The sequence below is a fragment of the Stegodyphus dumicola genome, chromosome X1, assembly GCF_044657685.1.
Source record: "Stegodyphus dumicola isolate Sdum_Otavi_A_Nest chromosome X1, ASM4465768v1".
NCBI lineage: Eukaryota > Metazoa > Arthropoda > Arachnida > Araneae > Eresidae > Stegodyphus > Stegodyphus dumicola.
This window is the reverse complement of record NC_140780.1, coordinates 128,365,482-128,378,023: the sequence shown is the minus strand read 5'-3', so window position 1 is coordinate 128,378,023 and position 12,542 is coordinate 128,365,482. Positions and strand designations below refer to the sequence as shown.

At 31.2% G+C, this 12,542-nt stretch overlaps 1 protein-coding gene across 7 annotated transcripts in view; it reads left to right on the top strand.

The window, feature by feature from the left end:
- LOC118183667 (uncharacterized) overlaps window positions 1-10,001 on the top strand; it is a 315,563-nt gene extending 305,562 nt beyond the window's left edge. For 6 of the 7 annotated variants that reach the window (XM_085808069.1, XM_085808072.1, XM_085808074.1 and 3 more), the window contains 2 exons: window positions 4,300-4,371; window positions 9,605-10,001. In XM_085808069.1, the coding sequence (XP_085664195.1) occupies window positions 4,300-4,371; window positions 9,605-9,727 (195 nt within the window). In that variant the 3' untranslated portion in view covers window positions 9,728-10,001. The remainder of the gene's footprint in view (window positions 1-4,299; window positions 4,372-9,604) is intronic. The other variant, XM_085808070.1, reaches the window with a different exon arrangement.
- Window positions 10,002-12,542: the final 2,541 nt, after the last annotated feature.

The following is a 12,542-nucleotide window of genomic DNA, read 5'->3' as shown; positions in this document are numbered from 1 at the left end:
AATTTAATTGAAATCCCTTTGCAAAATTTCTCTTTTTCTTTTCTTTTCTTTTTTTTTTTTAAGATGTTTAAAAATAATCAAATTATGCATTCTTAGGGCTATTTTCAGGCCAAACTTCAGAGAAGTTTCTAGCTTAAAAAGCCTCCTACTGCTTTGCTATTGGGTTATGTGGGAGCTTAAAAAGCCTCCTACTGCTTTGTTATTGGGTTGTCTGGGAACTTGTGAGTAAGCATAACTACCTGATGTTTGTGTCTGTTGTTATGATTTTGAAATAAGGCTAAATAGAGTGAATTTTCTTATTTTTTATTAAATTACATCTAAATTTTAGAAATATCCTTTTCAAAGAAGCATGTGCACATTCCCCCATTCATATTTAACATTGATTGTTTTAATTAGGAATATTTTTTACTTTTTTAATACTTTTAATAATTTAATACTTTTTTTTTTATTGCAGTTAGAAAAGCATTGCAGTTTTTTTCCAAATTTCAAGTCTTTGGTGTGCTCCTTTAATTTCAAATTTTCTTTTAACACTACCAGAATATGTCAATTCATGTACCAGTTATTCAGGTTTTATAAATATCACTGTCCTGTTTTATGTGCACATTATGAATGTCACTTCTAAAAGTGGTCCCTCATTTTATTATCTAAGTAAAGTATTTGATTTCTTCCCTGCATTTATTAAAGCTTGGAGCTGGTTTATCATAAAAAGCCATATGGTTATTTTCTTCTTTTTAATTATGGTATAAATCTTTATCATCATGCTTTCTAGGTACTTGTTGAATCCGCATGCTTTGTATTTTTTAAAATTATTTTTAATTTCAAAATGCAGGCTACAGATACTTTCTGTATACAAAATCTAATGGCAGCTTTCTTGTATGGTATCAAGATGAGTGTTCTTAGGGATATTACGAAAACTTGGTGATTTTCTGTAGACTTCTTGCTGTGCGTAAAATTTGAAGTTTTCGTATATGTGTTTTAAAAGATTAAGATAATATTTTTTCCAATTTTTAGAAAGAATTTAAGGTTGCAATCTAGTTGACCTAGTTTATAAATGTTTATGAATGCTTTGTCTTTTAGATTTACTGTAACACGGAAGAATGTTAAACAGGAAATTTTATCAGTAATTTAGATAATCATGAACATATTTAAATTTATCCCCTTTAAGAAAGCATTTGTCTGGATGTCCTTTAAGAAGGATGTCATTAGATCTGTTATATACAGAGCAGTATAATTTGCAGTGAAATTCCGTAAGTTGAAAAGCACACAAGATCAGCAGGATTAGTATTTTTGAATACATACATACAGTTTGTCCACTTAGAGGGTTAAGGTAGTTTGAATCCATGCAAACAGTCTGGCTGCATTGTTGGTTTTCCCCATGATCAAATTATTTGAGTGCAACAAAGCATGCAAGGGGCTATCTGGAGAGGAGGAATGCCTTCATGTAGAACTTTCTAAGAAAAATTTGCTCATATTTACATTACATATGGAGCTTTCCACATGTGTAATATTAATATGATCCAATTTTTGTCAGAAAATCCTCCATGAAAGCATCTGTTCTCTAAGGCAAATAGCCTTTGTTGTTTTGCCTTATTCAAATAACATGTCTTACATGGTAATTTATGTATCATAACTAAATGTTTTGGGGAAATGGTTGTAAATGAAATTGATTAGCTAGCAGAACCTGATTTTGCCTTACCTAAGCATCTGTAGGATGAGCTGGAGGACTGGTTATGATTCAGGCCAAATCTTCCAAAAATGTATAGTTTTCATAATGCTACTTGAAAAATGAGATGAAATACATAATGCTGCTGTTTGCAAAAACTTAGTTGTACATCTTTAGAAAATAGAGGATATGATAGCAGCAAATGGAAATGTATTGTACTGACATAGTTGAGATTCAAATTATTTGTATTGATTCTGATCACTGTAGGGAGTGTAATGTACAGTTTTGTGAAAGTTGCTATGAGTTTATGAAAAACTTGTAGCTGCTGATGTATATATTGCTATCATTAAGAGCGGTTAATTATACATTAAATACATTTAGTGGTATTTTCATGAGTGGTACTCAAGCAATATTAATACATTTCAATATTTAACATACTTTTTATCTTAATAATGTGTGGATTCTTTTAGTCATTCCTTGTGTAAAGACTTTGCAGTTCCGTCATCTTTATCATAACCTCATTAGCTGTCAACTGTACCAATTTTACTAAAAGTTTACTACAGTTTTTCATTGCAGGTCTTGGTAGACCACCAGATCTCTCAGTTTTTAATTTTTAGGTCTTACTGCAGAAAATATTATCCATTAATAAATGAAATTTATTGAATTAATTAAACTTAAATTGTGCAAAATCCATTCCCCCTTCCTCGTGATTTTCAATGTTATTTTATTGTTAAATTTTATTTGATCTGACTTGCCATAATTTACTGCAAACATTTGAAGAACTTTTTATTATGCTTCAGTGGAAGTCTTATCAGTAGATATCTGTATTTAATTTTGCCTTGCATCAATAAATGCTACCTAAATTTATCCATACAGTATTTATTACATTAATTATTAGCTTTATTTCCATCTCATTTAAAAGTACTTTGATAAATAAAAGCTTTTCTTCCCTAATTGGCATTTTCTAAACAGCATAAAATTTAAAATACCTAAATAAATATTAATAAATTTTTTTACATCAGAATCATGTTGTATATGATTTATTAAGCTGAATCATGCATTATAAAGTGAATTTAAGTCAATTTCAAGTTTTTTTTAATCTCATCACCAAATAGCATGGTAATCTTCTAGCAACTCCAAGTTTGTCATACTTCAAGCTTGGCAGATATGCCATATTCTCTGGGAATTTATTTATCTCTGTTATTTCTTCCTGGATTTCATTTTGAAAACATTCTATATTCTTTCAATGGTATTCATAGCAGAATTGTTTCCAGCCCAAGCTAGTAACGGAAGCCCTTTAAGTAAAATAATTTTTCATATTGAAAAACTACACTTCCTCGAAGGAATTGTACATTAAGATGTCAAAAGAGATGTTTTTCCAAGATCTTGTATTTCTTAGAATTTATGCTCTCATTAATGTTGAGAGTAAGTTTTAAGTGAAGTCCATTTTGAAATAAAAATGAAACAAGTAAACTTTTTTCAAAAACACATTTATGTTCTGATTTTGCATTAAATTATCTATATTTCTGCTTGATTTTCTTTTCAATTTAAGCATGAGTTTCTAGACACCCACTTTATAGAACTCTACTGTTTGTGATGAAAGCCAGTTATTCACTGTAATTTTCATTTCTCTTTCGGTTTCTTGAACAATTTAACCCAATTTTGTACTTTATTGCAGTTTATTGCATTGTTACCTTACAGGTTACATACCTGCCAATGAATGTCTATTATTTTCATGTGTCTTGCTGTTAACAACCAGATGATTAACCATATCTCACAGTCATTGGAGTACTTTTTTTTTTTTTAATGTTTTAACCTCACACTATAAAACATGCAGATTGACTCCATAAATGCCATTCACTTTGGGTTCTGTGCAAAGAATGCTGGAGCCTGCATACACTGTCATTCTCACATACATTGCAAGTTTCAAACGGCATCCATTAACCAATAATACTCAAATAATCTACGTTTTTCAATGTGTCCAGTACTGTAAACATATATGCAGCTATAAATCATTGAAGATGGAAGGGTCTGCATTTTTTTTTATTTGCTTCCTATGAATATGTTTAACTCTGTTTTTTAGTATTAAATCTCATTAGAAAAAGACAACCTATTATGGCAAAACAGATCAAAAATCAAGTCGCTGAACACTAGTAATTTAGTCTGTGGTTTGAAACCCCAAGTACGTACTGGATGCATGGGCATTTTATTGGTTTTCCCCACGTGTAATGTGTATGCAAGCCAGTTTTCCTAAGGAAGTCCATCATGAGTGTACCTGAAGATTATGCTTTGCAGAGTATATATAAAAATTTAGATCTTTTATTTACTAAGCCCTCTTTGTTATGCAGTTGATGCCATAAATGCTGTGCCTTATTTTGAGAAACTTTGCAGTTGAAAATATCTGTCTTTTATCAGCACTTAAGGTTAAAGCTTGTAGTCACCTTTTTTCAAATATTCTGTGCATGCATACCTACATGCTCACATATACAAATACATTACTGGTTTTGTAAACTTTTCTGGTCTAGTGCATAGGTGATTTTGATTTGCAAGCATGTGTTATATTTTTCATATCCCCTTAGTGTTTTGTTCTTAGCATTGTATTATGATAGTAATGCAAATATTATTCTTTGTTTTAGTTCTGCTCTGATATCTGTGTTCCTGTAGTCATCTTTGATGATATTCCTACTAAACTAAGTCCATGTTCTGAGGTAGTAATTTTTATTTTATCATCTGTTTATGAAAGAAATCTCAAATGTTACATATGCCAAATTGTAAATTCACATCTGAAAAGGATACAAATTTTTATTTGAACTTTAAGATTTTATTAAAATAAAATTTGCCAGCATTTTATTAATTGTTTTGTGAATGTACAAAATTATACAGTTCATTTGTAGTTTTGCTTTGATAATAGGCATAGTATTTAAAAATAAAATCCTGTGACCTTCAGAAATTGCAGTTTTGTTTTTGTATTTTTAATATGAATAAAAAGATAATTTATCTGAAAAGCTATATCTACCTAATATTTCAGTAGATGATCTTCCAAGAGTGCCCCATCCCAACTAAGTTTCCCTTTCCAGGCTTCTTGTAACAGTAGTTTGGCAACAGCATTGCTGGACATGTAACATCAATGGGATTGTGCATGCCGTTGGTCATGAAAACTAAATTACTTTTCGTAACTCTTTCTTGTAATTTCACTAATGTCTCTGGCAAAGCACAATTCAGTTGATGAGAGGTAGTATTCCACTAAAGGCCAATGCCTTTGATTCCCATCTTGAATTCCTGTGTCATACCAGCAATGTAAATTAAAACATTCCTCTTGCATTATATTTATAGCTCCTTTTTTTTTTTTTTTTTTTTTTTTTTTTTTTTTTTGAAGTAGGTGCAATTCCTCATCATCATCTACACTTGCAACTAAGTTGTCAACATAAAAACCTGCTTTTAGATTCTCTATGGTAATTTCAGCTCTTCTGTTTGATATTATTCTAAAATATCAAACAGAAGCTTAAATGATGCAAAATAGTCATATTTAGCAAGAAACAGCTTGTTGTAACACTGCACACCAAGCGACAGTTTCTGTATTTTGTTAATTTTCCAGAAGTCCTTCCATCACAAAATACAGTACATCTTGATCTTCTGGTTGTACAGTAAGCAGCAGGAAACCTTCTTTGATATCTTCTATTACTACTACAGCATGCATTTGGAATCTATTCAATAGAGGAGGAACCAGCTGTGTAAGTCTAGGTTCCATACTCAGAGAATTGTTTAAGAAAGCACAGCCAGCAACCTGTACCAAGACATTGAGCACAGGGCAGATCTTTGTAATTGTACTTGATAATTTAATTACCAGTCTGTGAGGTAAATTATGAATGGTACTCTTAATAGCAGATGACTCTACATCATCTATTATACCTTCTGTCTTCCACTGCAAAAGAATTTCGTGATATTTGTCAGAGATAGTTTCTCTTTGTGACGATTTCATGACAGATTGCTGTTTCATGTCAATTATGTCATACTTATCATGGAGAGGATGATACCCTACTATCCAAGCTAAGGCCATATTATAACAATTGTCCCTGTTAACAGATAGTTTCCTTAAAATGCATTAAAGTTTCATTTTCTAGCACGCTTTTGCTTTCTCTTCAATCGATCACAAATGTGCAAAGTTTGCAATTCCTACATCTCTTTCACCTAAAAGTTTTTTAGGCAGAGTGTGATGCTAATAACTCCATCTGTTTTCTTTCTGGGACCTGGAATGGTCCAGTCAAGCAAGGTTTCTAGAGCTGAAACATACTATATTCTGCTAGTAAAAATATTTTGTAAAATATCTGCACCAAGGGAACTCATATTGGAAGAGTATAGTATATTATTGCCAACATCTGCATTATTTCATAAGCTTTAAGTTGCAAAATTAGAAGATTTTTCACGAATTATAGGTAGTGAGGTGCAAATTTTGGATTGGTTGAAAAAGGAATTTTTTGTTGAAAACTCTTCATCAAAACTTTTAACTGTAACATTGTACCTTCCACGTTCTAGGGTGGGAATAGTTCTGTCACCAAATAGCCTTTGTAGCCTCACTTCTGTACCCGTAGGAGAAAGTTTGTCTCTTTATTAAATCATTTTCGATGTGTCTCTTTATTAAATCATTTTCAGTGTGAGCCAGAGCATGTACCGCAGTGTGGCTTCCTTTATGGCAAACTTTAATCAAGGCAGTCTTTAGATATATTTCCCTTGAAGAGGATCCCCCTGTAAACAATGCAGTGCACTCGCTTTCTGCAGAATTTGCTTGAAAAGGGGATTCATTAGACCCTTTCTTCCAATTTGGACGAAGCAGAGTGTAATATTGTCCACATATTATTTTTATGTACTGAATGGTACTTGTACATGTTTTTACAATATGTCCTAACTTAAGACAAACCAAGCAACATTTTTTGTATATAACTTGGGATTTACTGTCATGATGGTCAGTTGTCATGATGGGAGCTTTCCTAGTCTTTACTAAAATGCGGATGATCACAAAAAATATATTTACCCTTTTCATATGTGAACGGTATAAGAGCTGAAGCATAAGGGATATTGTTTCTTGAAGTACCAACTTCCTTTTTAACCTTAACTTGAATTTTGAAACCTGATCAAGCCAAATTACCTCTTCATCTCATAAATTCTTGAAAACTGAGTCTAAAATCCCAAAAAAGGTTTAATATCACTTTTAAATGTCTTAACTTTCAATTTTGGTAACCGATATTGTCAGCTGCTTGGCGACTGAATAGATCTATCGTCAGAGTTTTTTTGTCTGAATAAAAGTACTGTTTTCCATAATTTTCATCTTTGCTGAAATCCTTAATGCACTCTTTCTTTTATTTTTCATTGCCCTCACCTAGTAATAATTCAGAAATTGCCTGTTGAGTACTTTCTAAGGGCTGGAATTTATCAGGTAACTGTGTATTCAATTTGCATTCTCTGGAAACATTCATTTTTGCGTTTATAATTTCTTTGGCAGTACCTTTTGTCTAATTCGTAAAATTGTAGGTAAAATTTTACTGTGTAACTTTAAAGCATCCATAACAAAACATGAAAGCTCATGAGAAACTAAAAAGCACAAATATTTAACGTCTAAATTCAAATTGCACCTTGCTAATTTTATAGTTATTCCAGGTTCTATCCTGTCGCAGATGTGAATTAATATATTTCACCTCCTCAAAAGAACTAACACATAAGTTTCTTATAGTCGTAAACTAAATGTTTTATTTCGTTCTAAAACACTTTTATTAACTTAGAAGGCTTAGACATTCTTGTTATTACAAGTTATGCTCAAAACATTTTTTCTGTGTTAAAACATGTCTCATTGTTATGGGTACGTATGAAATAAAACCCAATTCCAGAACCGATAACAACAAATATTTAAATGGCAACACCTCTTTTTTTTTTTTTTTTTTTACAAAAGCAACCTCCTTCTGCTTGCAAAATGTTCAATATCCTCTTCCAACCCATTTCTTTTTTAATGTCCTTGTATAACTTTAAACCATTTTCTTTTAACACCTTGCTGTCAGTAGCTATTCTTTTACTATTCATACTTTCCAACCAAAAATGGCTTTTCCTTCTTTCTATGGCAGTAATTTTTGAAGCTTATAATGCAACAGAAAATTTAGCCTGAATTTTTTCCGTATTCATCAACATAGAACTGAAGATTCATTTTTACTATGAAACCTGGCAATTTTTACATGATTCCAATCACATCAAAAATTTAAATCTGTCACAAATGTGTAATTGGTATATATATTTTAACTAGAAAAATATTAGTTCTAAATAAAAATAATAATTAACCTAATAAACATTGCATGTTTGTTATAAAATTCTTTCAAGAAACGATGATTTTTTAATTGCTATATTTTACATTCACAAAATTCTGAATTGGTTGATACTATTAGCAGTGCATTTTATGTGTTTTGGGAGGGGCCATATAAAATTATCTGAAGCTTATTATGCTTTCTTTTACTAACCAATTTTTGAGTTTCTTCACACATATAAGCTAGACTAGAAAAATGTAGTGCAGGTAGTTACATTGTAATGCTTGGGTAACTATATTACTTTGTAAGAGGGTAGTTTTATTTGTGCAAAATTGCATACTGCTTATCTATAATAATTTCTTCACAATTTAATAAATATTTGTTCTATATTAAATCATAATATGCTATGTATAGTGCAGCATCAAAATCCTCCCAGTATACCCAATTTCTTTTATAAATCATTTGCCATTTACTTTTGGATGACCACGCATACTAGTTCTTTGCCAGGATTCTGTGCTATTTTTTTTTTTTTTTTTTTTTTTTTTTATTTGTAGTCAGGATGATTTCCAAGGAAAACTCTGCTCAAATACTTAATGATGCTTCATAAAAATGGTGACCTTATCTTCCAGAAGTATAAAATGAGTAAAATAACTGTTTCAGCTACTAAATCTGTTCTGAATTTGTTATTAGGTGTTCTACCACCACCTTGTAAATTTCAAAAGATTGAAAACAGTTGATCCAAAAAATGCTAAAATATTTTTGTAGTATTTTAATCCCCCCTTTTTTTTATTGCTACTTGGTTGCTAGAAAGGTTTTGATCAACAATATTGACACTAATAATCATTTCGTTGTAATCTACAGCAGTCTTGGATCTCTATTCACTTATTTTATTTGGGTTGTGACTTCAGTTACTTCAGAATGAGGAAATAATGGTAACATTTCCTTTTTCCCCTCTTTCACTGTGAGGGTTTTTCTGCATCTAAATGAAACTACTTCAATGGATGTAAACTTTTTCTTGCATGTTCTTGGAAGTAATTCTTTTCATTTTTATCTGACATTTCTAATCACATTTATTTGATAACTTGGCATAATGTTGCATAATTCTGGCATGGTACCTTTTGTCAATGAAAGTACCATCTGTGTCATTACAACCTAAGAGCACATTGATAGGGTTTGAAATTTTTGCTGAAATAAAGTTCTGTTTGTTGTATGTATAATAAAAGATCATATATAACCAGTATTGGATAAGCACAGAATGTAAGGTTTTCATTTTGCTGCCAAAATAAACATTTTTTACAGCATCAAAGTTTCCTCTGGGTCAAGATATAGAATTCCATTTTTTCTCCTGCCATTTAGTTCTTTAAATTTTGACATGTATAAAATCCCCAGTGGCTTTGCATAATGATTAGTTTCTTTCACAGAAAGATTGAGTTCATTGTTTATAAACTTTTGACATTATTGTGAAACTGCTAGTACTAATCCCTAATCTGAAATTAAGGTCTTAAGTTTTATCTATTTATTATAACAAATTGCTTATTTTTTAATTATCTGTGTTGTTAATTATTAAATTATATTAGTTTAAGAATTGAATGCTTATTTTGTTGGTCATTCAGCAGTTTCATTTTTGAAACTATAGTGAATATTGTGTGCATTTTAGGAGGAACCTCAGAGAACACCAAAAGAAGAAACAGTTAATCCAGGCAGGTCAGAAGATGAAAATGAAATTGGTGAATTTTCTGCTGAAAACAACTGTGAAAATGAACAAAATAGTCTAAAGTGAATTTTTTAGACTGTGTTTCTAAGTACATTCTTTTGTTCTTGTTCCAACATCTGTTAAGTTTGGTATTATCTATGTTATACATGTATTAGAAGTTTCCGTTCTTCATTTGAACTTTTCATTTAAAACATGCTCGTAAGTGCATGTTAAGATTGTTCCTCTATTTGTACTTCTCCCCTTTATTTTCCTGTAGTTTTGTTTCTTAGTTATATAATTTGTGTTTTTTATGTAGCAGAATAAGTATGTAGTATTTTTTAAATAAATAATTTTTTGCATTTGTTTGATTATTTATTTTTTAATACAGTGTTGGTAAAGAATAAGAGAGATTATGTTCGAAGAATTTTAATCTATATGACAATTTTTAAAAAGCTAGTTTTTTTATGCAGTTTTGCATTAAACTCAGCTGTGTTTTGATTCCCCTAGGGAACTTTAAATAATCGATTTTAAGAGTGGTATATTGAATGAAACAAAAATAAGTGATAAGATTCAAGATTGAATGTTTATTGATTTCAAATATTTTTGTTATTGATTTCGAATGTGAAAATTAGATAAGCAGTCTGCCTACTTTAGGACCAAATTAATGTATTCATGCATTATCATATGAATTTTCACTGGCTATGCGAAAAGTGTTTGTAGTGCCTCTTACTATTGTATTAGCATCAAAAAATACTTATATGTTAACTTATAATACTTTTGGTACCCTATTGAGATTAAGACCCTGTGTGGCAAACTGTTTAACTGAGCTTTGGCAAATCCAGTTTAAAAAAAAAAAAATCTTGATATGTAAAAATGAAGAATTGTAATAATTGGACACATGCAAGGCTAAATAACATCTTACTCGATGTCATGCAATGAACGAAAGTTTTTAATTTAAAATGGGTGCTTAATATGCTGCATATTTTGATATCTGTTTCCTAAATTACAATTTCTGTATACAAAATTAAATAATTATTGCACTAAATTTCATTATTTAATCAAATGTCTTTCACTGTGTTTCAATAGAAGCCCTTTAAAATCTCGGGATACTCTAACAGATGTGAATATAATGCCACACAACTGAAATAACAAAAGCTGTACTTCATCATAACTAGTCCTTTCGCTGCATCAACAGCAAGGTCATTCCTCGCATTAGATCATTTGTTGCATTTGAGTCGTAAGAAAATAATCTTTCTGTTCTGCAGGGCATTGTATGTGGCACATGCCTATAAATTTGAAATTATTTTTAAATTACTATTTTTATATCAGTAAAATCCTTATTAATTACTTTAAATATACAGCTTTGCCTTGAAACATCAATTTTATTTAGAATCAAAAATATAAAACAAAGCAATTCTCATGCTATTGTGTCTTCTCTAATTCTGCCTATGCATACTGTTCATCTACCAGAATCATTAGCAATGCAATATGTTTTATACAGGCAAAGGAAAAAACCTTTTCCATCCTTTAATATTACAACATGAGAGATCTGATGAACTATTCTTTATCTGTATGCAGTCTTACTATCTCATGCTAGTGGAAGAAGTGAGTGTTCGCTGTTTAGCTCTGGATTTTTAGTACAATTTATTATTAAGTTTTAGGTATTATTATCATGCATTTATTACAATGAAAAAAATGAGTTTTCCACTTCGAATTTTATATTATTCTGTATATTTAAGTGTAAAGTTGCTTATTTAAACTTGGCTTATTTTAAAGATATTTATTCTTAATTTCTGGGCTTCTTTCAGAGCTCCATATTATTTTATGCATAAAACCTGTAATATTAAGTGAAGCATCTGTTTTAGAAATTTGAAGCATGATTTTGAAACAAAGGGGTTTACTTCAACTGATATTTAGATTTCTCGCATGTTTTGAAAAATAAAAATTTCTTAAAAATTAGTGTATGTGTGTAGCAAACATAGCAGTATGCTACCAAACATATGCATAGCACACTGCAATGCATACAGAGCATACTGCATTCTGTAAAGGTCCCACTCCTGTACATCAGAGATGCAGTTTGATAATGCAAGCCAAGGTATTTCTTAGTGTTGTAGTGAACTTTTGGGGGATGTCTAGCCTTTTAGGTAAGTGTCTCCAACTGAATTTTTTAAAAACTTCTTTCTGAACTGAAGCTCCTAAGCATTGAGTAAGGCATCAGGATTTACTTTATTCTTAGCCAGAAGCATTTGCGATATATTTGCATCTTTTCTTTATAGCAGTGTGGTCAGATTGCTATAATAAATGCTTCGGAGTCAGTGATGCATTGGCTACCTATGTCACTTTGAATTATGTTTCCTATACATGCTGTAATAAATGCTTTAGAAACTGATGCATTGGCTACCTGCTGTGTCACTTTCAGTTAAGTTTTCTATACACTCTAAGATGATTTTTCATCATGTGGCAAGATTTTAATTATGGGATGATCATACTAAACTGAGGTATTATTCACAAGTACTGGTAGAAGCTAGGTCAGCACCTCTGTTGTACCACAGGTGATTGAGGTATAACCTAGCTAACTTTTAAGCCTCTACCTTAATTTTGAGGGAGATCACCCTGGGGACAGCCTGATGATCTCCCGCACCTCTTCCTGTACCATTAATCTCTCAACGGGACTTTTGGCTCACCATGTACTTTAAGTGGTAGCAAAAACACTATATGCTTACATACATCCATGCCTTCTCCAAGTCCATCGGTTAAGCAGGCAGCATCACTGACCACTGTGCTGACTGGGCAGTGGATGTTATTCACAGTAAGTATAGGGGGAAATGCTCTCGTAATTATCTCTGCTAATCTGTGGATTTTCCTTTTGAGTTTTTTGTTAAACACAAGTGCCAGAATATTA